Genomic DNA, 24,244 nt, shown 5'->3' on the forward strand with positions numbered 1-24,244 from the left:
AGTAAACTATAGTTTCAGGCCTTAATGCATGTCCCTGTTGCGGCCGTCAGATGGCTCCCTCATGCTCTGAGGAGCTCGTTCTGTTTAGCAGAGTGCTGCCAAAAACCACGGGCCACCTTCGGACATGTGTCCCGAGTCTTCTGGTGTTGAACTGTACCTTCTCCTCAAGGGCCTTGGGGCCAGATCCTTGACTAGTTCCTTCCAAGGCTGAAAGAACTTCCCTGCCCCCACTGGGTCCAGAGCCATTTTTCCTCACGTGGTCGGGAGGGAACTGAGCAGCTGCTGGGAGGGGCTGGACGCCAGCCAGAAAGGGAAAGGGCAAGTGTCCAGGGCATTCCCGTTGGCTGCGGGGCTTGCTCCCATGTGTGGGTGTCAGGTAAGAGCAGGCATCCATTCTAAAGAAGCGTGTGTGTGAGTAGAGGATATGGGGGGACAGGGTGAAGTGGGGTGGATGGGGGCATGAGCAGGAATTAGAATCCAGACGGCCTGAAACTAACTGTCCACACAGCAGCCCAGCTGGGCCTCTACGTATCATTATCTTTTATGTGTCCAATTAGTAGAACTACGCTATTCTTTTCTATGTGACCCTTCTGTGAGACTGTGAGAGTGTACTGTTGTTAGTTGCTTACATATCTGTAGCTTAATCTTCTATCATCTGTGATCTCTTCCTCAAGGGCAGGGTCTGAGCCTCATTCATCTTTATATCTGCTGCACTGAGCATGTATCTAATAAATTCTGGTTGAATAAAGGAATGAATAGATGAATGAATAAATAAATGAAAGCCAAATGATTAAATGCTTATTATATCCCCCCATCTTTTAAAAAACATTAGCAAAATAGGGTATAACAAAAATTTCCTTGCTTTCTGGTACATCCCTGATTGTGTGAATCTGGTACGTGTGTGTGTGTGTGTGTGTGTGTGTGTGTGTGTGTATTACCATAACTACTTGCCAGAGTTAAATAATTGGTAATGGGGAAACAATTTAAGCCTCTGGGATCCCTATGATGTGCAGAGAGGCTTGGATACCTCCAGGACTAACAGATCAAAGAGGAAATTCAATGACACTGCAAAGGTCAGATGACATTTATGGAAAGATAGGCTCACTCAGGAAAGGTTTGGAATTGGCTAGGCAATAAGATTAAAGAGCATGGCACTCAGGAAAGGTTTGGAATTGGCTAGGCAATAAGATTAAAGAGCATGAGTCTAGACTAGGAAGGAGTAGGAACTTGGTAGCAGAAACACCAATTAGCTTCCTCTATTACCCAGGGGGTGAACCAAGTAGCTCACTTCAGTCACATGATCAAAGTATACCGGAGTTAAGAAGGGGAGACCAGCAATAACACTACCTGTTTAATTAGCATAACAATAGTATGAGCTGTACCCATGCTCAACCCTTTTTAGAAGTCAGTAAGTCACAGGGGCATCTGGGTGGCTCAGTCGGTTGAGCATCTGACTTTTGATTTCAGCTCAGGTCATGATCTCAGGGTCGTGAGATTGATCCCCCATTGGGCTCCATATTCAGCAGCTCAGCGGGGAGACTGCTTGAGATTCTCTTCACTCCCTCTCCCTCTCCCTCTGCCCCTACCTCCACTCATGCTCTCTAAAATAAATAAATAAATCTTAAAAAACAAAAAGAAGTCAGTAAGTCATGGAGGCTGCCATGTCATTACAATCACAATTTCTTCTTGCCTAGCAATGGAAAAGAACTTTGTAAAGATTTTCGAAGATCTTTGATGAATCACTGTGCAAATTTAATCAGGCCCTGGTGGGTATTCCAATGAACTAAAAGTAACCAAGCATCATTATGATGGGAATGGTGTGCCAAATTTCTCTAGCAGAAAATTATAGATGGATGAAGTTATGTTCTGTCTGGATGGTTATAACTAAGAGAAGCTCAAGCCATTAACGTTTGTAAAGAAGGTTCTACTTACTACTCTTCCAGGTTCGTATCTTCCCCTAGGGAGCCCGGACTCAAGGTAATTCCTGGTTAATAAACATGATCGAATGATCGATCCATTCATTCAACAGTATTTTTTGAGCTCCCATTGTATGAGTCATCTGTTTGAAAAAACGGACCTTTCTTACCCTTTTTTGAGCCCATTCTTGCTCAGAGCAAATACTTGAAAGACATTTTCTGGTTGAATGATGGGCTGAAACAAAATGGATTTTCCCATACTGGTTTCATATCTGGGTTGTAGTTGACAGAATTTATTACTACTGTAAAACTTCCTTAAGTTTAGGAGTTGTTAAATTTGGGAGATTATAGTTTTCTTTTATATTCCCCTTGCAGTAAAGATCTCTTTGTATTCTCCTTGCTGTCAAAATCAGCTGTTGATGGTACCCTTACATAAATTCTCTCCATCTGGCTTGGCTCTCATTTTTTACTGAGCTTCTCTACCTTGTTAACACAAGCTGTTGACCTTGAAGCCTCAATGTAAAACCAGGCTCACCGATGTCACTCCCTTAAAGTAATTTAGTATTACAAATTATAGTAAAGTAATTAGTATTCCTATGTGTGTGTGGGCCCATGCGTCTTTGTGTGACAGACTGAGAGAGAGAGAGAGAGATAATTGGGGCTCCAAATTAAAGTTTAGCTGTTGAACTTGACTATTCATGCATTCTCCGTCTTTGGTCTATTCTCAGGGAATCTAAGAAATAAACAAGCAAACACTCTAGGTGGCCATGATTCTGAGACACAGAAAACTGAAAACAACCTGGAGATAATATAATTTGTGCATGGCTCAGGCGGAATGTAGCGGTGGGGCTGTCAGAAGAAAAATAACACAACTCCAGCTGAAAATAATTAAACAGCAATTCGCTAACCCAGCCCAGAAACCGAAGATGAACAAAGGGTCAAAGTGTTGCACTGGCTCTACTGTACCTTGGTAGGCATGGGCTTCTTGAAGGTGATTTCAGCTTGCATCCAAACACCCCTTGGAGACTCCAGCACGGACCAAATTTTCTCTTGAACTACATGGTTCTCTTCAAAGATATAAACTGCCAGGGTGTCACTCATTTTTAAAAACCCATAGATGGCATAATAAAAACGTAGACAATACTGCAAGTTTCCAGGCAGGGAGGGACCGTAGAGCCTTCCAATGTAGCCAGGCTGAGATGTAAACTTTGTGTTGGCCAGCAAGTAGTACCCTGCGAACAGGACAAAACATCCAGGCTATCAGCAATGACAAACTTAAATCATCTAGCCCAGACGGTCAAGTGGGAAAATTTGGTTAAAAGTAGTGGGATTTGCCAACAGAGACTATTTCTATAGGCTTTAAATGATAGAACGCATTTTGTAATATCTGCGGCTTAAGTGACAGAACATATCCTGTGACTCTATTACCAATAAAACTTCTCCAGTTCTAAGTAAACGTCATAAACCAGTGTAGATTCCCATCTGCATACGCTCAGATGCCAGTCATCAGTTAGGATATGTGTTTCTCATGAAATAAAAGGGATGAAATCATCTTGGGGCTCCAGCTGCCTGGGTCAATCAGGTGACACAGATTGAGTACTTAATACTGGATCTTGGTGAACGTTAGGCCCAGAGCAGATTCTTCCTTCTTATCTCTGCAGCGACCAGCCGAGATAGAGCATGGGCTGGTCTGGCAGTCCTTGGAGTTTTGATTATTTCACGTGAGTATTGTTATGGATTGAATTGTGTCGTCCCCCGAATCTATTTTGTTTCAGTCTGCCATCCGACCAGAAAAGATCTCTCAAGTACCCTCTCTGTGCAAGAAAAGGGTCCAAGGAAGAACAATTATTTCTTTTAAATAAGAAAAAAGAAACATAAGGTCAAGAACCTTCCCTCCCATCTGCTCCTCTACTACCCCCACAGTAAACTCAAAACCAATCCATGTATCCTAGAAAGCCTGGGTAGAAAAGAAAAAAATAGTACCTACTCTTCTTTCCTTTTTCTGCTCCTCCCCCATCAATGTTCCCGTGATCGCCTCAGTCTTTGTGTTTAGTTTGGTTTTACCCAATGATTTAATTCATCTGGCCAAGAGTTCTTGGGTTATTTTACATGGACTGAGTCGTGTTCCCCCCAAATCCACTGGTTGAGACCCTAATTCCCAATGCAACTTTATTTGGAGATTGGGGCTGTAAGGAGGTAATTAAATGAGGTTATAAGGGTGGGGGGCCTTAATCCCATAGACCTGATGTCCTCATAAGAAGAGGAAGAGACACCTGAGATCTCTCTTTCTCTTCACTGGTACACATAGAGTGAAGGCCATGAGGACTCATGAGAAGGTGCCATCTATCTACAAGGCAGAAGGAGAGATCTCACCAGAAACCAACCCTGACAGTATCTCGATCTTGGGCTTTCAGCCTCCAAAACTGTGCAAAAATACGTTTCTGCTGTTCAGGTCACCCAGTCTGTGGTACTCTGTTTCGGCCACCTGAGCAGACTAATGTGGGTGACCATACACAGCCAGAACAACATTTTTGAAACCCAAATTTAATTCTTCTCTTCTTTTACTTAAAACCTTTCATGGTGTCTCATTTCTTTCATAAAAAACAATCCCAAATGCTCACTCTGGCCTGCCACACCCACAATATATGTCCTAACTCCGTATTCCTCCACTCTCCTGCCCATGGTGCAGCCACACTAACCTTCCCATTGCTTGGGCTGTCCAGCTCTTTCCGTACTCAAGGCCTTCACAGATGCTGTTCCCTCTGCCTGGATTCCTCACACTCTCCCAGCTAATACTCTCTCCCCTCAGAAAAGCCTTCCCAGGTTCTCTCCCCTATTCTCTCTCAGAGCCCACTCTTCATTTCTTCCATAGCAGGTACCACAATGTATAATTATAAGTTCATTTGTGTATATATTTGTCTGACATTTCTCTTGCCCATTGAAATGACTGCTAGCCAGTGAGAGCAGGACCCGATTTCTTCACTAGTGTATCCCCCAGGACTTAGTCTGGCCAATGACTATAGGTTTTTGTAGTGCCTGTATTTCTACAAGTTAAGCCACCTCTAAGAAAAGAATTCATGACTACAAGTATAAAATTGTAAGAGCCCCTTTCAAGGCCCTTCGCAGGACCTGGGCAAGTAAGGTGCTCTGAAACATAAGTTTCCTCAGTGTATAGTAAGCACACCCCGGTGACCAGTGTATAAATAGCCATTGAATAAATGACTTAGACACTAACCCTTGAAAACAAGCTCTTTGCAGCAGTCTCTATGGGAGTGGGCTTTGCAGGGGATGCCATCAAAGTGATTAGGTAGGTAATCCTTATACAAGGGAGCTCAAACTGGTTTCTTACAGCTCCCTGTGGACATAACCATCAAGTGCCCCCCCCAACATCTTCCAATAGCTTTTATTGCCTCACAAAATATTTTTCATTGAGTAGAATACACATAACATAAAATTTACCATTTTTACCACTTTAAAGTATACAATTCAGTGGTATTTAGTACATTCACAATGCTGGGCAACCACCACCACTACCCAGCTCCAAAATATTTTAATCACCCCAAAAGAAAACTCTATAACCATTAAACAGTAACTCCCCAGCCCCTGGCCACCAAGAATCGGCTTTCTGTCTCTATGAATTTGCCTTTTCTGGATGTTTTATGTAATTGGAATCTAATAGCTTTTTAAAGGCACTTCTCTATCTAAAGGGAAGAGCAAGATAATTTCCAAAGGTTTGGCTGTTTAAAGTACTGGCAGACAGTCATGCTAACATAGCAACTTAAATGTCAATTTTTTAAAAAAATGGCCAAACACAAGATTACTGATCATTTTTGCTTCTTTACAGTTGCCTTTTTTTTTAAGTGGCCATCTTGATTGCTGTGGAGGAAGGATGGCAGACGGAGCATGAACACTACCCCCACCCCCAGCGTCCCCACATGCAGACTCCTGATTTACCGATGCCTGATGTGTGGTCTCCGGCCCGATACATGTTTGGTTTTACTTTCACCCGGGTCCAGCCTGGACCTTCTTTATCTTGATAAAAGTTGCAGAGATCTTCCTCAAAATTGCAGCTGGCTTCCATGGCACTGAAAGGAAGCTCTGAACAAAGGAGAACCAAAGTTAAAGAGCCAGACCCAAGGGTCTCAAAGGACTACGTCAACTGGTTGACAAATACGTACACATTTGTGCCAGGGAGACTGAATAAATAAAACACAACAAAATATTTTTACCCTAATGGCATGCTGACAGGTTAGCATCAAACTAACATCTCAGCATGACAGGAAAATTGTTCTTTTCTTCCCTTAAGGGACGGAGGGAAGGAGCTCTGTTAATATTCTCTATAAAAAATAAAGAAGTATCAGACTTCAAAAGAAATTTCCTTTCATAATGTAAAGACTGGGAGCAATTATTCACATACTTCTTCACAATTCAAAACTCATTCATAGAAAATTAAAGAGAAAGAAAAAGGTAAAGATTTTAAGGAATTCTTAATTTTTCTCTAAGATAGGTATTTTAGAAATAATATTTTCCAGAAATAATGTTCCTTTGTTGATCAATCTCTGTGTCACCAGCATAGCCGCTGTTTACTTATAATTGACATTAGTAGTAGGAGCTGATCTGCTTGAAGAAAATCATTGCTCAGTATAAATCACGCTGTTCAAAAAGTCACACCAATTTCATCACCCATACTGCTATTATTTTGGCTTTTGCTGAGTTCTGGTATCATTTACCCTGGTCTATAAATACCACCTCATTCCAGATTGCCTGGAGGGACCGGAACATAGAAGATTTCCACTCTTTTGAGAATAACTTGGTACAGCAACAAGTGATTGTAAATCTCACTGTTCAGATTGTCTGAGTCCAGAGGGGATGTGACTGCCACTGTTTGGGACACATTCGATATAGCCAACTGTGATCCGTTCCGCATGCTGACATACACTGGTCTAAGCTTTTAGGGCCAGAGAAAGAGGGCGCTGTTTTGAATAATTGGGAAATCACCTCCAGAGAAACATTTGAGTTCTGGGAGCAGTGGCCTGATGAAACAGGTAGCTGTTTATGGACAAAAACTCACTATACTCTCAATTCCTCAATTTCCAAAGCAAGAAAACAGTCAAGTCGGCTGAGGAGGTGGCCCAGATTAAAGCGGATGAAAGAGGCATGACAACCAAATGCTATAAAGAACCTGAGATTCAATCTTGGTCCAAGAAAACAAAGAGCTACAAAAGACAGTACTGGGACAACTGGAGAAATTAGCATTTGGGCCGTGGGTTAGTTGATAATATATCAGTGCCAAATTTCCTGAACTTTATAATTATCTGATAGCATGTGGAAAATGTGCTTGGTTTTAGAAAATCGCACTGGGGTATTTAGGGGTAAAGGGGCATAATGCCTGCAACTCACTCTTACATATGGCAAATGTGGCAAAATGTTAATAATGTGTACATCTGGGTGAAGAGTCTATGAGAGTTCTTGATAGTACTCTCACAAATTCTGTCTGAGTTGAAAATGATACAAAAATAAAGTTTTAAAAACACGAAATTAAAAAAAGGGATCAATAGCACATTAAAAAAAAAAAAAGAATAGGAAAAAAATGTTCCTGTATAACTGCTTGTACCTCAGGTGATGGGGCCTCGAAAGTGTGCAAAGTGAGCACCCTGACAAACCGGAGGAGAAAAGGAAATGAGCATTCTCAATGCTCTAAGGTCCACCCACACATCACTGTGCCTGGCTCTGGGAGCACCAGGGAGTATCTTTAAGCCATGAAGATAAAGTCTCTGAAAAATGAGTATGCTATCATACAGACAAGGCTCCTCTGACACCAGACCCCCTATGCAGATTTGGGACCAGAGGAAACCCCATACTGGTCTTTAGTCTTAGTTACCCTTCTGCTACCTGGTAATGAACAGGCAGATGAAAACCTACAATCTACAAATGGCCGCCTGGCTCCCAAAAGCCATGCACAAAGAGAATGGCAGGCCAGTGAAATCACTCATAAGGGATATATCCCAAGGAATATACCCCTGGGTGGCCACAAGACAACCATAACCCATTTATGAGGCATGCAGGAGAGGCAAGAGGTGGTATTAAGAGCTACAAGGAAGCATGGCTCAGTTCTCTCCATGGTGACAAACTGAGTCACGCAAAAAAGATGTTTCTGAGAATGCGATTAGAGTCCTTTGCTAAATACCTAGTCATTGAAATGGATTTGTCTGGGGTCCTGAGAAGGTCTGATAAAAAAGAAAATCTCAAAAGCATCACTGAAAGCCTAACTCTTTTTCACCCAGAGTGCTGCTTCTGCTTTGAAACAGCGTCTGATTCCTGAAGACGGGGCCAGAGGGCCTGTTTGTGACCCAAAATGAGCTCGCCAGAGATCGGAGGTGGATGGAAAGCCTTTGCTGAAGGCTCGTTTCAGAGCATCTGGGCTGAGCGGCCATGACAGCTGAATGACCTGTCTGAAGCACAGGGAGGAATCAGAGGCAGCTGGAAGCCCTTGAACATCAGCTGATCAAAAAAAAAGGGAAGAAAGGCCCTTTGAACAAAGTACCAAAAAGCATCACAATGTAAGATGTAGTTAATTACTTGCTTTCTGACATTTGAACTTTTTAGAAAGGAGAGGCTTTGAAGATACTCTAATCAGGTGGAGGGTGCTGCTGTTTGAGAAGACTTGTTGGCAGCCTTTCTCATCCTGAAGTTCATGGAGACGGACTCAGCACCAGCCTGAGCGATCTAAACACTCATCCGCAGCCTTTCCGATCCTCGGCCGGGCAGCGCCCCAGAGAGCTGGGTGCAGCGTGCTCTGCAGGCTGCTAAACTGGCACAGGGGTTTTATTTTAGCACGAGCCAGCCCGAAAGCAGGCTGAGACTGCTCAAAGCTGGTGTGGAGACAGAGTGAGTGGGACCTGGCGCCAGACGGAGCAATCTTGCTGGAGCAGGGGCTGGGCCGCTGACCAGGCCGTGGAGATGCTTGAGGTCTGAGCTAAAGCAACTATAGCTGTAACCAAGGCAACAACCAGAGCCAGGTTTCCAATCAGACATAAGATGGGCAGTGTGTGGTTAGGGAACGGGCATAACTGGGATTTCGGCCCAGGCAGGCATCCTTTGAGGGGTATATCCATGCGTCCACGAGTGTCAGGACGCTTCCAGGCCCTAACTTGGGGGTGGGCTGGACCCAGACCCCGAGAGGAGATTGGTCATGAGGATGGCAAAGCAGTGGGAGCTCGATGTTTAGCGTTGGACAGTAAGCCAGGGTCTCATCGGTCTCAGCCATTCAAGAATGTACAGCCTAAAAGGAGAGCTTATTCCCATGATCTAGGCACTGGGCCAAAAGTGGTGGTGGCCGGGGAGGTCGTGGGTGGAAGAGGCTTGGAAATGGAAGTGCCCTAACTCAAGTAGGGGCAGTGGGGAGGTCTCACTGTCCTCTGGCAGCATCCTGGGGGAATACTTGGGGAGTGACACGACACCGGTGTTTAACACCTGTGACTCTATGATGCGTCCCAGGGTTGGGAGACTGGGTTAACTCTAAGCCCAACCAGATGGTGGGAACGAGACGCTTCTTATGTTGAAATAATTCCTGTCTCGGCCTACTTGGGGAGATGAGGGAAGAAAATGCTAGATCCAGCTGGGAAAAGCAGAGACAACAAGTCTGGAGCTAACCAAGATAAGGAAAAAAATGTTGGCACCTGTTATGAAACAGAAGGGCATAAACTATTTGTGAAATGTGAGATGAAGTATGAAAAAGGGAGGGCTCAGCGTCTAAGACTCAGAATCTGGCCCACAGCTGCTGAAGGCCAGGCATCAAGCAGGCCCCTGCTCACCATTCACCAAGGTGGGTGCCTTTGCAGGTTCTCTTCAGTTTCAGTTGGACCCTCTGGTCCCCAGGGAAGGGACAGGCATATTTTGAAAGTTACATAAATAACATGAAGCCTCGCGGCCAAGCATTTCCTGCGTGCCATACTCTGCTAAGGCCTTCGCGGACATTGACTCATCATCTTCCCAACTGTGCGGAACAGATTCTTCTAACCTTGTCCCATCTATGTGGAAACAGAATCTCAGAGAGGTTAATTAACACGCCAAGGTCACACAGTTCGTAAGTGACAGAGTAGGGATGTGAATCCAAAGTCCTGGCTCGGGAGCGTTACGCTAAGATCACGCAAGCAAACCATTTTAAAGCCAAGTTGCCAGGCTGGGAAGTTGTGAAGACCAGTATGGAGCGTTGGCTAACCTAATTATGTGAAAATGGGAATTGGTGGTGGTCCCTGCAGAGGAAGGGTCTGTCTGAATGTGGGCTGAATTTTGCAGACCGAGGAGCCACGGGCCCTTTTAACAAATAGTCCTTATTTTGCTGGAATCTTTCTTTCCTTTTCACCAGTCAGTGGGAAAGCGCTCACATCGATTCTGTATCTTTTTAAAAGGGAGAGTGTTTCCACACATTACTATAAGGTGGATTGGCGGATACTATGACCTCCCACCGGCCTCTTCACACCTTCTACCCCGTGCAGGTACTGAATAAACACCTCTTCTCCGGTATGTATAACTTGGAAATAGAAAAGTTCAATGTAGATGCCCGGTGACAAAGAGGAGAAACTTTCCAAAAATAATGATAAAGAGGTTATGAAACTACTATTAACATCACTGAAATATTAGCTGATGAGATTAGGGAACAGTCAGATTTAGAGAAGCAAAACAATGTTGGTTTCTGTGTTCTGTCCAGTTTAGAGACTCTTTTAATCTTAGGGTTACAATTTGAATTAAATCATTTTAGTGAAGATATGTAAATATGAAGTCTGGTTCTGTTTCACTAACTTTTTTTCCTTTTTTAAAATTAGAACTAGTAAAAAATAATATTTGGTTTTAGCACATTAGAGTGTTTCTATTTTGGGGGTAACACTTTAGCTCAAGTAGAAAATATTATCTTTCTCAGTCCCCTTGCTTGTAGAATACATCTGAAGCCATATGAAATTAGACACCAATTCTATCTTAAGTGAAAGTCAGGCTATAAAGGCCAAGTTCAAAAATGTACTTCCCATGCTCTGAAACTCAGAATGAGGGCTCATTAATAAGATGGGACAGCCACTGTTTCCCTGCGGCCTCCCCCCAAAAAATACACTAAAAGGTAAGGTCAATTGTATTTATCTGGGTTATCATGAATATAGTGTCATCCTTCTTATTCTAGAACATTTGTTGTCTTCTCATATCTTTTTTTTTAAGATTTTATTTATTTATTTGAGAGAGAGGGAGACAGCGAGAGATAGCACGAGCCGGAAGGGGTGGTGGGGAGAGGGAGAAGCAGGCTCCCCGCTGAGCAGGGAGCTTGACGTCGGGCTCGATCCCAGGACCCTGACATCATGACCTGAGCTGAAGGCAGAGGCTTAACTGACTGAGTCACCCAGGTGCCCCTGGAACATCTGTTTTCTAATTTCCTTTGAATTGATTTGCTGACGTATTTTCCCAAAAAGTAAGAATTTCCTCTCTTTTCCAAACACCAAGTTTATGGAAATTACAAAATTGGCCATGATAAAAGAATTTGAGGATTTACTTAGAAAGAGAAAATAAATTAAGTCCATGATATAAATATCATAAACTGTCAGAGAGATGATGTATACCAAATATTAACATCTTTAAACATGGAGACATTTATAGGTCTTAGGTACATAAAATTAGAAAGAGTTTTTAAAATTCTACTCAGTAGAGTTTGAGAGTTTTTTCCCACCTACTCAGCCACCTGTATATGGATCTAAGATGTCCTTTAAAGAGAAAGATGGGGAGGGAATGTCTTTGGATTCTTTAATGTTCATGACCTAGTAGGTAGGGACGGCCGAAGCTCCTTAACACGTGACCACTGGCCAGTGGTGTCAGAAGAATTAAATTCACTCTGTGAGGGGGAAAAAAGGGTAATGTAGCTGAAAAATGACTATTTGATTAAATAAGTTTGTAAAGGAGGACATAACAGGAGAGGCGAGAAAATTAGAAAGAATTAAATCAAGTCCTGACCCCAGGCATCTACCGAAAAGGAAAAGAGAATGCTTACCTGTCTGATTCTGGCAGTGAACAGGAGAGAAAGAAATGTCATCCAGGGCAACATATCCTCCTTTGGGACCATTGAAAGCAACTTCAAAAATAACCTGCCGAGGAAGATGGATTGTTACAGGTTTACGTGTTTTAGGCTTCAGAACTCGTAACTATGATTTATGGATTTTTTAAAAAAGATTCATTTATTCATTGGGGGGGGGCAGAGGGAGAGAGAATCCTAAGCAGACTCCATGCTGAGTGTGGAGCCCAACACAGGGCTCGATCTCATGACCCTGAAACCATGACCTGAGCAGAAACCAAGAGTCGGACCTCAACAGACTGAGTCATCCAGGGACCTCTCTCAACTATGATTTACAATGATGTGGTAGTCAAGCCAGGTCATGGCAAGTTATAAGTACCCGTGAGAAATCACGTTCCTAAATCCAGGGCAGCTCGCGACTCGATCTACAGTTTCTTTAAGGAGGAGGGAATACTAAGCCCCAAGTTGTATTTTCTTGGTGGATTCTTCCCCTCACTTGAGTATATATCACTCTCTGACAGAACCACAGACTCGACAATTTGCGTGGTGACCTTCAGTTAAAGAAACAACAGGCTCCTGGCCGAAAGCAGGCCAGGCTCTCCAACTGCCCTTCCCAGAGAACTAAGACCCTGCAGGGACCTTTCCCCTTTTCACACATGAAATTCTCTGTGAGGGTTCTGGACAAAGACGCAGAATCAAAGATGATGACCTGTCTGCTAAGGCAAAATCGGGCCCCAAATTCTACGTATGGATGTCAGCATTTCAGCATATCCAGGCGCATCCCAATGGGCAGAAAGAACATGAGGTTGTTAATGAGTTCAACCCTTTGGTGTTTCTCCCTTCTCGGCCACCAGCTTCTACTCGGAGGTCAATCGACTACCTTCTGCCTGTGCCCAGGGGGATGGGGAGTGGTGTGTGCACTGCACACAGTGGGGAGCACGGCGGAAAAACCGGCCCAGTGTGCAGCCCATTGGTGAGGCAACACGAGAAGATGCAGTGTTGGCAGGGGTTGAAACTCAGGCCAGACAGATGATGTGAGTGCATGACAGGAGCTTGGTGTGACGCAGCAGGACACGATGCAGACGGTCCTGAAATGGGGAACCGAGCCTGGTCTAAAGGGGCCCAACTGCTGACATGCAGGAGTTCAGGCCCGAAGTGTCTGTATCTACCAAGTTCTCAAGAAGACCTGGGTCTCTAGATTTGTAATGGAAATCTTTGGATCTTTCAGTGTTGGCGATGTATTCAAACACTAAAACGAACATGGAAAAACAAAGAACAAACAACCCCCCGCTCTAGCAGCCAGGCACATCGCTGTGGGCTAGATCTGACCCGTAGACTTCTAGTTTTCAAACCTCCTCTAAAGAGAAAAGTGTCTTGGAGGCAAGTGGACTAGGGTTCAAATCCCATTTCTGTCACTAGCTAGGTGACCTTGAATACATTGCTAACCTTCTTAGGGCTTTGCCTTTGTTATTTGTAAAACAGGCAGAGTAACCCCTACCTGGTAGGACTACTGAGGAGATTAAATGAGATGAGGTATATAAGGCCCCTAGCATGGAGTCAGGTGAATCCTGAGCTCTGTACTAAATTCATGCGGATTTCTCCAGGTTGACCCCCTCTTGAACCCTTATTCAGGTGTGGGCCTACTTAGCCACTAATTAGCTCATGCAGGTTCCTTCTCTCCTCCAGGTCTTAGTGTCTCCAGTTTTGAAAGAAAGAGTGTGGATGAGAGGGCCCAGCTCAGCTTAACATCCATGGTCCTACAGACACTTGGATTCTGCAAAATCTAAGAGGAGCCCCGGAAGTTTTTTGCTGGCAAAGGTGAGAGGGGAGGCCGAGAACAAAGGGGACAGACGTGAACCAGTGAGAAGGGGCAACGGAGTCCACAAACATGGCGCGGGTCCGCAGCATTTCATGGGCAGGGTGCTCACGGATCGAGTGACTGACAGAGCTTGATCTTCTGCGCAGGTGGGGTGAGACTGCTTCTGATCAGAATTGGTAAATCACAGCCCACGTGTCAGCATATTGTTCCCTCTTGTTCGGAAAATGAGGTCTCAGATGTTTTCCTTTCTTAAATTCATTGGAGAATATGGTGACACTAAATTCACTGAGTTCTGCAGAGTTCCCGCGGCTGGCAATTTCCAGTGGCAGCATTGGGAGGCAGATTGCTGGAGCAAAAGCACGCACATGGGAACCAAAAGGATACACACTGAGGCGCAGTAGTGTCCAGAATTGTGACTTTTCAAGCACTGACGTAAAAGAAAAGTCAGCAAAGCCTCACTCATACAAATGTTGCCCAAGGAGTTTATGGTCAGATGGAAGGAGTTTGCAAAGAGACTGTCGTCACTGTGTGTGTGACTCATTTGACTTTAATAGAAGGAAAAATTTCTGAAACAGTATATGCGTTTCTTTTTCTCCTTATAACCCCAACTCAGAAAATTTTCCACTGGGCTGCAAGAGCAGACCAAGGCCGTCCTGCAAAAGGCATTGTGCTCTCTCTGGAGCTGGGGCGGGGGCCAGGAGGGGATCTGAAGGGGGAAAGGGGAATGGCAGGCCTGTCTTCAGTAGACAGAACGTGTCACCAACCAATCCAATCCCAACACGCTCTGCAGCTCCACATCAGGTGAGCAGATGACAGCCCCCAAAACCATGCAGAGAAGAATCCACCTCTTTTGCACTTTAAAGGGAACCAGGGGAGATATTACAAAGAGCGCAAAGCAAAAAGTAGGGGGTATGAACAAACCTGTGGTAACTAAGACTCTATGTATAGCTCCAAGTCTGCAACCACAATGTTGCACCCACTCATTCTAGGGGTCCTCTGGGGTCCTCAGACAGAGCTGGGCCTCTGCCTTCAGCTCTAGGTCAGATTTGAGCCCAGGACTTTCCTAAGTGCCTGGCACTCAACAGCTGTGTGACCTAGATAAAAAAATATCAAACTGCTTGGGCTCTCTTCATTCTCCTTCCTTATCTGCAATGTGGGGATGATTTTATCTACTTTGGATTGTTGTAAGTACTGGAATACACACATAAATAGAGACATGTATTAATATATGCGCTTAGAAAAAAGGCCAGCAATGATGAACACCAAAATGTTAGTGTTCTCATCCTCGTAGCCTCAGCCTGCGTGGTGTGAGTTTGTTTTGCTTTTCTGGATTTTCTAATTCTTCTGCACTGGAAATATATCACTCAAGTAATTATAAAAAGTTTTAAACCTAAAGCACCCAGCCTTGTTTCAAACTGGGGCCACAATCATAAATCTTTCTAATTTTCAGGACATTATTTATACTGTAAAGGAGGAAAGAAGAAAATAAGTTGGCTTTTTTTTTTTCCCCTTCTTCTTCTTCTCCTCTCTTTCTCTAGAAAGACTCTTCCCTCAAGTAAGGGAAAGGTTCATCCCCGGTCCCAGGAGTGGAAGTCCAAGAGTGGGTTTCACGCTAGAGGGCGTTCATCTCTTTTGAACTCACCATGACCACAGTGCGAGGTTCAGAGGGGACGTGTGCCCAAGAAATGTCGTTGATGGACTGGCTTTTTCCTATTTGTCCTTAGGGAAAATAGTCTTGGTAGAAAGCAGGAAGACACAGGGAAAAGAGAGGAAGAGGGAGAACCGGAGGGGGCCCAGGGAGGAAAAGGGAAGATGAATATGGGCACACAAGTTGGCCTGGCTTCTCCTGATCCGCAGGCGAGCGCGCACAGCGGTCCAGCAAGGGCGCACCTGCCTCCATACCCACCTCCATGGGGTACGGCGCGCTGAACTCCACCTCAGCCAGATTCCAGGCAGCATTCCCTGGCTGGTCCATCTTCCAGATTTCCTCGTAAAGGCCGGCCGCATCCCGAGTATAGAGCGAGAAGCTATTGTCATTCCCCTGCTGGAGTTGGTAATAAAACGACAGGCAGCCAGACATGGGGGCCGTGGTCATCGGGGAGATGAGCTGCGCCACCTCCTGGAAGTGCTTCACGTACACCGAGTCCACGTACATGTAGTGGCCTGAAAATCACACAGACATGACACGCGGCGTAAGACAGGCTGGGGGAGTTTGCAGGTGACACAGCGCGATGCTGGCATTGACTTCAACACAATCCATGGGGAGGGGTTGCAAGGACGTGGCGGAGTTACGGCCGCAAGACGTTTGGCCAAGGGGGGGACGGGTGGTGGGACTGGAAGGGGAGCATGAGGAGGTCAAGGTGCTCTGCTAAGCTAAAGCCAAGATCCGTCCTTTCTCTCTGCCTCACTTTTGGTTGAAGCAGAACACACGCTTACAAAGGTAGATGCGTCAGCTGCCAAGGGCTGGAATTTTCACAAGCTGAACACAGCTGTGGAAAGAAACAGAACACGACCCCAGGAGGCCCCCCTTCTCCCAAGCCTTCTGTGAGTCACAAGATTTCTAAGAACATACCAAGCGTACCATCTGCTCCTAGAGGGGCACAGAGGGACCTACCTTCCTGTACTCTTTACAACATACACAAAACGGCAGCGAGTCTTTTTTGAGCAGAACTAACATTTTTGACTTCAAACTAGATGACAAGTTTCACCTCTTTAACAGAACATGTGGCCAGGGTTGGGATTCAGGAGGTCGGACTTGGGAAACCACCCTTGGCAAGGCCTGGGTGGGCTCTGGGCCCAGAGGCCAACCTCCGTTAGAGGCATTTTGGTGAAAGAGAGGAACCAGGAGGCAGAATGGGGGCAGCCTGGATTTGGCATTGAAGAGGCCTGAGGTCAAGTCCTGCTGGGACCTCAAGCAAGTTACTGTGTATCTCTGGGCTTCAATGTCCTAATCTCTACAGGGAAAACCAAATACTTCCCTCCCAGGGCTTGTTTGAGCATTACATGAGATTTATGTATGTGATGTGCTTAGCTTGGCCTTGGCACGTTGTAACTGCCGAATGCAATTACAGTGAACTAAAGGAATGTCATTAATGATTCTGGTACCACGCCTTCCCCATGGTCTGTTTTGTGTAAAGGGTAGTTGTCATTATTAGCAATTTAAGCTGCAGTGAGGGAGGGGTGCTATGCATTGTAGCTTCGATAGAAAGACCTTTCTCTTTATAAGTTCAGAACAATTACAGCTTAATATCTTTGTTTTATTGCATGGTGCCTGATGAATAGCAAGTCCTCGTATCCTCAGCACACTAGCAGTGAGGGTATTAGGAAGAATATATACCTGCCTAGACCGGACACTTGCTTTGGGTCTCGCACAGCACATGGTTATTCAAAGCACAGATACCATCTCAGAAAGGTCCTCACCTCAAAGTGGCAGAGGGGAGAGGTGGATGAATCAAGGCTCACTTTCCCCACGCGGCAAATTGTTCGACCCCCTGAATCATCTCCCTTGTTTAACTACAATTTCTCTTAGCCTCTTGCCAAGACACACAACGGTGAAGAAATAGAGATCACAAACTCAGATGACCAGAGGGGCCAGCGTGATCAAGTGTACCACCGAGGTGAAGTGCGTTCTGGGAGGAAATCGAGGGATCCACTCATTGCCAACATTTGAAACCATATTTCATCAGCAACGAGAAACAGCAAACAAGCTTCTCTGGAAACATCGGAAAATCGGATCGCGCTGAGCCCACATTCTCGAGCTGCCGCCACCAGCGGGTGGTCCAGGGTGGCAGTCCCCACGTGGGCTGCGTTCTCTAGCCCAGGACTGAGTGCCTCCATCCCTCTGCTCCCAGCTGGTGCCCCGACATCCCACCCGGCACCTCAGCCTTTTCCCACTGAAGCTCAAAATCTAAATTTTCACAGCAAATCTATCCATTTAAAAATGATACCCCCTGTCTAAGTTTGCTCGGGTTGCTGTAATGAAGTACCACAAACTTGGTGGCTTAAACAACAGAAATGCATTTCTTCCCCCCGGCTCAGGAGGCTAGAAGTCCCAGATCAAGGTGTCAGCAGGACCGGTTCCTTCCAAGGGCCTCGAAGGAGAATCTGTTCCAAGCCTCCGTCCTAGCATCTGGTGGTTGGCTGGCAATCCTCAGCCCTCCTTGGCTAATAGAGCTCTGCCCTCATATTCACATGTTCTCTCTTTGTACTGGTCTCTCGCTGTGTCTAAATACCCCCCCCCCACTTTCATAAAGACACCAGTCATATTGGATTAGGGACCTACTTCAGTATGACCTCATCTTAACTAATTACATCTGCAACAACACCACTGCCAAATAAGGTCACACTCTGAAGTACGGGGAGCGGGGGGCGGGTTAGGACTTCAACATATGGTTTTGAGGAAATACAATTCAACCCATAACACCCACCACTGCAATTTTTGAACTCTGCATATGCCAAATAAGCATATCTGCAGGCTGGAAACAGCCGACGGGCTCCCACTTTGCTGACTCTGGGAAGGGATTTTAAAGGACGAATCAGAATGTCAGACCGAACAGAATCAGAGAACCTCTGAACTGGAAGGGAGGCCACGCCTCCCCCTCCTCAGCCCCAGTGCCGGTGGTAGCACTGCGGGGGGCGGGGGCAGCCTCCCCGAGAATACTTTACTAACAGAGAACACATGCGACCAGGCAGCCTCTGTAACACACCTTTGCTCACCAACAGCTCTTGTGTCAAAGGCAGAGAGGAAGTGTTGAATGCGCTTTGTAACATGTCTTCCAATGAAACAGAATCACTTTCCAGGGTATGTGGGGAGGGTGGGGGCGGGAGGGGCCTGGGTGGAGGAGAGACCTCATATTGCTTCCTTGGTCCCTCATTGTGGGGGCCCTGGCGGTGGCCTCTGACACCCCCTTCAGGTGAACTTGCTGCAGGGACCACGGCTGACTGATAGCCTCCAGCTGCCTCACCTTTGGGCCCACGTCGGCGCTTGTGCCAAAGCCACGTACACGGGGCTGTTCTCAGCTGGCGACTAGGCAGAGCAGCAGCTCCAGAGTGGGGCCATTCTGCCTGACGTGGGCTCTTCGGCAGCTCCCCATCAGCCTGGCCTTTCCGTCCCAGGGCTCGGCCTTCGATCCCGTGATGAAGGCCCTCCCTTGCCAGGGCCACGTTATGACTTTTGTGAGCCTAGACCCTTTGGCTGCTGTGGGTCCGTGCCTCCTTAGAAAATATTAAACATTCTATTTGATGACCCCACTGGTATAAAGATGAACATAATTTAGGCTGGACTGATTATTTTCTTTGTTATTAGCACATTCATTTTTTTCTTTCTGATTTTAGAATAAAATGAAAACATTTTTAGGAAACCCTAAAAATGTGATGGCTCCTAGGCACTGTGGCTACCATGCCTAACGGATACATTGACCTGGGCCCCAGTGACTCCAGCTTTCTCCTCCTTATCCTTCACAGCTGATCAATCTCTCTCTCACCTAATCCAAGCTTAGGGTCTTCTTGGAGGACCCAAACTGACACAGCCATGAAGAGGGAACTCACTCCACCGAGGGGGAGGAGCACCTCTGAGGCCTCTGGGAGACTCTCGGTGAATCCAGAAGACCTTGCAACCCACGTGGAAGCATTCCTTCTACTTGTGTAGTTCACGGTAACCGGGCTTACGGAACTGTCTCACACCCTGTCCCATTAGGAATCCACCTTCCTCACAGCTGACAGATAACTCACAGTCTTCTTGAAAGGCCAGTTACTCACCTGCTGTGTGGACGATATTTTAATCCCCGAATTTGCCGTTAAAGTGCTTCATTAACAACTCATGCACAAGACACTCAGCCAAGGAAGCCACAGTCACATTGCTGATCCCAAAACCCAGCAGACACAATGTGATGTGCCCACAGTGAGTCAGAGAGGCTGCTGGTGCTGAGACCAGGACTGCTGACACCAAGTCTCCTATGGAGCCACTAGACTAGACTGCACTCTGTTGCCCTCCCCTCATTCCCCTCTCCCCGCAACATCATTCAGTTGTTGCCAAAGTTGGGTACTATTTACAGACAATCTGAGTAAGACTGTTTCTCACTGGGAAAAAAAAGGTAGCTGGCTCATCTCAGCTGAAGGGGTGGGGATGACTCAGAAATCACCAGGTGTTGGCCACAGGAGGCCAGGCTGGAGGAACGACTCCCAGCCCAGGCTCAGTGCGTATCATCGGCTACGACCTACCCTGAGGAAGAAGAGCCAATGTGTCAGTGAATGCAGGCACCGTTTTGTGCATCTTTCCAAGGGGAATGAAGAAGGTAGCCTGGAATTCTTGGGAAAGTATGTCTCTCGTGTTCGGTATTATGAGAATGTTCCTGCCCAGTTCAATGAGGCCAACCTTTGTAGGGTTCTAGGGCTCCCAGAATACCTGGGAGAGGCAATTTATCCAATCCTTTAAGTTTGAGTAGGACAAAAGTAGGTATCGATGGACCCTAGATGTACAGATCCTGTAATTAACCAAATCTTGGGGGGATTTTGCAGGCCACAAAGATTTGTAAGTATTCAAACTTTAAGTGGAAATGAAAGAGTCTAGGAAACGGCCATGAGTTCTCCATGCAATTAAACATCGAGAAGTTCAGGGCCACTCCCCTGAAGTCATTGCTGCTTTGCCATACTCAGACGTGGAGCCAGTCTATCCTGCCCTAATTCCGGATTATACACAAAGAGGCTGCAGCTTCTAGGGGAAAAAAAAAAAAAAAACAATTTCTGATTCTGTTGAAAGATCAAAATCTCAGTGATGCCAGCCAAAGGCCCCCTCTGGGCTCATGCCTGTGGGGACAGCACATGATTACTTGCTTCCCTTCGTGCAACAGGCCACTGTAGGTTAGCTCAACCGTTCATGTGCAACCAGTGGCCCCTTTTAGGTAGCCATTTTCCCTTGAATTAGGAAAAACACCTTTGAGGGCCGTTCCTGAACTTGTATTTTCAAACAGTCTGGCTAACCAGCATTTCACAAAAATTGCCCTCGGCTTGGCTCCGATGGCAAGGCACCTCCGACTCAGCCGTGATTCAGCCTCGCCGGCCACGCTCGTGCTCCAGCTGCGACGTCTACATCCGCGTCATGTTGTCTGGACAAGCTGTCTCCTGGGTAAGGGGGAAAGCGCGGTCTGAAGAAACACAGGGCAGCTGGAAAACCCCACTGGTCTGCTGTCGCTGGGAGGAGACGGCACCCAGATCGGGAGGTTACCGTGCCTGCTCTCCCTGTCTACGAATCCAACCCTGAGCTTCATGGATCTTTAGTTCTAAGGGTTTGGGTAAGTGTGACTATAGTAGAGTCAGGCTCTAGCCTTTTTATACAGCTTTCAGGGATGACAGTAATGTAATAAATGAACACGAAGTGGGATGTCTCCTAGGCTCTGCTAAGAACTCAGGGCCAAGAGCGATGGGTGACAAGTACCTCTACTCCGGGGTGCCAGCCCATCCCTGTGGCATATGCTACACTGTGGCAGCCCTGGGGTCTAAGCCAGGGCCACCAAATTGATCCCATCTCTCCCCTCCAGCCTGAATATATGAGAAGGCCAGAGAAGGATCAGAGAGATCGTAGACACAGTCTCTTTGAAGACAGGTGTCCCTGAGCTAACCATGGATTTTCTTTTGACCCCCCAAGGGGAGGGCAAGGGGTGGCTTCCCCCTTCTTATCTTGATCCAAGAGAAGAGGCTTAAAGGAGCTACATGTGGAGAGACTGGAGGAGGGAAACCACACTCCACACTTCACACTCCAATCTCACCCTGACTCATGCTTGTAGAAATTCCTGAATTCTTCAATTGCCCTGGGCCTCAAGAGAGGAGGGTGCTCGGCGTTCTTGGGAGAACTTAATCATTGATAATTGGGGTTTGCAGGGTACAGAGGCTGGCGCCTGACTCCTGACTGTATACTTCTAGAAGCAAGTCGTCTGCAGGGACCTGTGGCGGCAGAATGGAGAGAAAGGATTTTGTTGCCAGCGAGCAGTAACTTCCAGAGTTTGGTGGGGAAAAGATCTGAGTTTTCCCTTAGCTTAAGTGGGCAACTCAGAAGAGGCTTGAATATCTTGAAAGGACTCTTCTCAAAAGGACTGCAGGCAGGGTAGTAACTCCAACAGGGGCTGGCGGGGTGTAGTGTTGCTTCTAGGTGCTATAGGAGATTTACAGATGGCCAGCCAGAGAGTTCATCACCCCTGTCTGGGAATAGTGAAGTGGGGTTCCCCACTGGCAGTGAGAGAAATGGGCAACACGTGGCCACCTGCAGTATAAAGGCCATGAGCTCCAGCTTCAACAGCGTTGGTCACATAAAATCCTTTGTCCCCTTCCCCTCCTTTTCTGTTCCACTGTTACACCTCCTCCAACCCCAAAGGAGCCAGAAGCAGCATCGTGAGTGGGAGAAGAGGAAGGGGAGAGCCAAGGGGAGAAATAAAGCCCAAACCCTTCTCTCTATGGCTCTACCGTGCTTTGGTCTGGGGAAGATTTGAATCAGATGAGACGCTGGAGTTTTGACCGGATTGAACTGAACCCCTGAAAAGGAGGCTGTTAGTTCTACTTGAAAGTGCTCAGAAAGCTAAGGTAAGTCATCCAAGGACAGGGAAGGGTGAACGGGCAGAGCCTGCACAAAGGCGATGGCGAGAAAATTAATAAAGCTGCTTCCCTACTGAGAGCGTATGCAAGGAACCAAATGGATCAATGCACAGAGTAAGTGAACAGCACCGTTAAGAGGATGCTTGAGCTCAGTCTGAGCTGAAAGGAGAAAAGAGGGCCATGGATTATGAAAAGATGCTCCATCCATCTCACGGTCTTGGAGGGAAGAAAATCACTCTGACCTTAATTTGGGTTTTGAAACCTTGCTCAGCTCCCAGAGTGGCACCCTAAGTATATGTGATTTTTAAAATCTCAGCAAAGAAACTGATTTCCCTCATTATTTTCCCAGTAATTTTCTTCTTTTGGCCAAGGCAGGTAGGAAACAGTAATGATCTGAGCTGTCAGTAGGTTACCTCCTGAAAGATTTTTGTTTCACTTCATAAAATATTAACAAAGAAAAAAAAATCCATACACGACGAATCAGAATCAGGTGACAAAACACAGGATAATATCCCATCCCCTCCAATATTCCCAAGATGTCCCACGAGAACTCTGAGTGCATTATTTTAGCCATTTCCACCCTCAGACAAACATTCGGAGACAGAGCGCTCATTTGAAAAACCTGACTCATGGTTTGGGGCCAATTGTTAAAAATACGCGCCCAAATGAAGGAAAATTCATATATGCATCGCACTTTTCAGATGCCACACTCACTCTTCCTTCTTCTACGACACAAAGACCAGAGCCCTCCCAGGGAGACATCCCTCAACCTCTTGAAGCGTCCGAGCAGGCACACGGCTTCGCTCGCCCCTGCGTTCACTTCCCAGCTTTTTCCCTGAAAGCAAAGGCATAAGCAGCTTCCAGTATATGAATGAACATGAGATGAGTTTTTTTTGAGCAAAATCTGCTGCCGTGGGCAGCCCTCTGAACCATTTAATCTTTACTTTGCCACCCAAATTGATAGAGCTCAGGAAAAATCAATATAGCTAGCAGAAGGCAAATGTACTAAGAAAGGCAATCCCTCCCTTATTTAGAGCACTGGAGGGTTGTTTTTCGGTTTTTTGTTTATTTGTTTTTTTTTAAGTTCCCCCAAGAGTGATTCTGGTCAAAACTCTGAGTCCTATGGGCTTTTCAGGGAAAGTATCTGAGAATCTTTAGAAATCATCTGTTTTAGCCTTGTCTCATATAGGAAGAAGTCTTATATAGGAGTCCGCCTGGGAGGAGTGTGAGAGTGTGTGTGTGTGTGTGTGTGCACATGTGTGTACATGTGCATTGGGTGAGGAGCAAACAGTTGTCTGGCTACAACTGGTCAAAACATCAGTGTGAAAGTTTAAGAGGAATTGGAGAGAAATAGCAGAGAGCTGGGAGAAGTGAGTAGAATGTAGGCACCCAGGCTTCTGGCTCACGAGCAGGAACATAATCAAGGTCTAGGGGCTACCCTGCCCTCATCTTATATCCTGGAACTCTCAAATACTCTCTAACCACAGAATAAAGTATCCACCCTCAGGCCTGTACACCTTTGAATCTGTACTTCTTATCCATCTAGCCAAATTTCAGTTCTCAGATGGCTTCTTCTAGAAAGTTTTCCCTGAACCCCCAAACCAAGGCGATCTTTCACCTTTCTGTGGTCCCCTATCTTTTATTTCACATCTTTGTCAGTCATGCATCATTGTGCATGTTTACAGATCATTTTGGAATTTGAATAATTTGTGAAATGCCATAATATACATTAAAATAGAACTATATTAAAGGCACTGAGAAGTCCTGAAATAAAGAAATCTGTTCAGTTTTCTTTAGCTCAGGGTTTCCCCAGTTTATTTTTCCCCCAGTTACAATGAGTGGTGAATTTGGAGATTTTGATGTACAGCATTAGGAGTA

At 45.9% G+C, this 24,244-nt stretch overlaps 1 protein-coding gene across 4 annotated transcripts in view; it reads right to left on the reverse strand.

The window, feature by feature from the left end:
- Window positions 1-24,244, reverse strand: part of MAMDC2 (MAM domain containing 2) — a 278,192-nt gene that overhangs the window by 46,646 nt on the left and 207,302 nt on the right. For all 4 annotated transcript variants that reach the window (XR_005831848.1, XM_040620254.1, XM_040620253.1 and 1 more), the window contains 4 exons: window positions 15,690-15,946; window positions 11,944-12,037; window positions 5,871-6,014; window positions 2,883-3,148 (listed from right to left, as the gene is read on the reverse strand). Coding sequence is in view for 3 of the 4 variants with exons in the window: in XM_040620254.1 (XP_040476188.1) it covers window positions 2,883-3,148; window positions 5,871-6,014; window positions 11,944-12,037; window positions 15,690-15,946 (761 nt within the window). In the remaining variant the exon portion in view is untranslated. The remainder of the gene's footprint in view (window positions 1-2,882; window positions 3,149-5,870; window positions 6,015-11,943; window positions 12,038-15,689; window positions 15,947-24,244) is intronic.

The sequence above is a fragment of the Ursus maritimus genome, unplaced genomic scaffold (assembly GCF_017311325.1).
Source record: "Ursus maritimus isolate PB19 unplaced genomic scaffold, ASM1731132v1 scaffold_34, whole genome shotgun sequence".
In the NCBI taxonomy this organism is placed as follows: domain Eukaryota; kingdom Metazoa; phylum Chordata; class Mammalia; order Carnivora; family Ursidae; genus Ursus; species Ursus maritimus.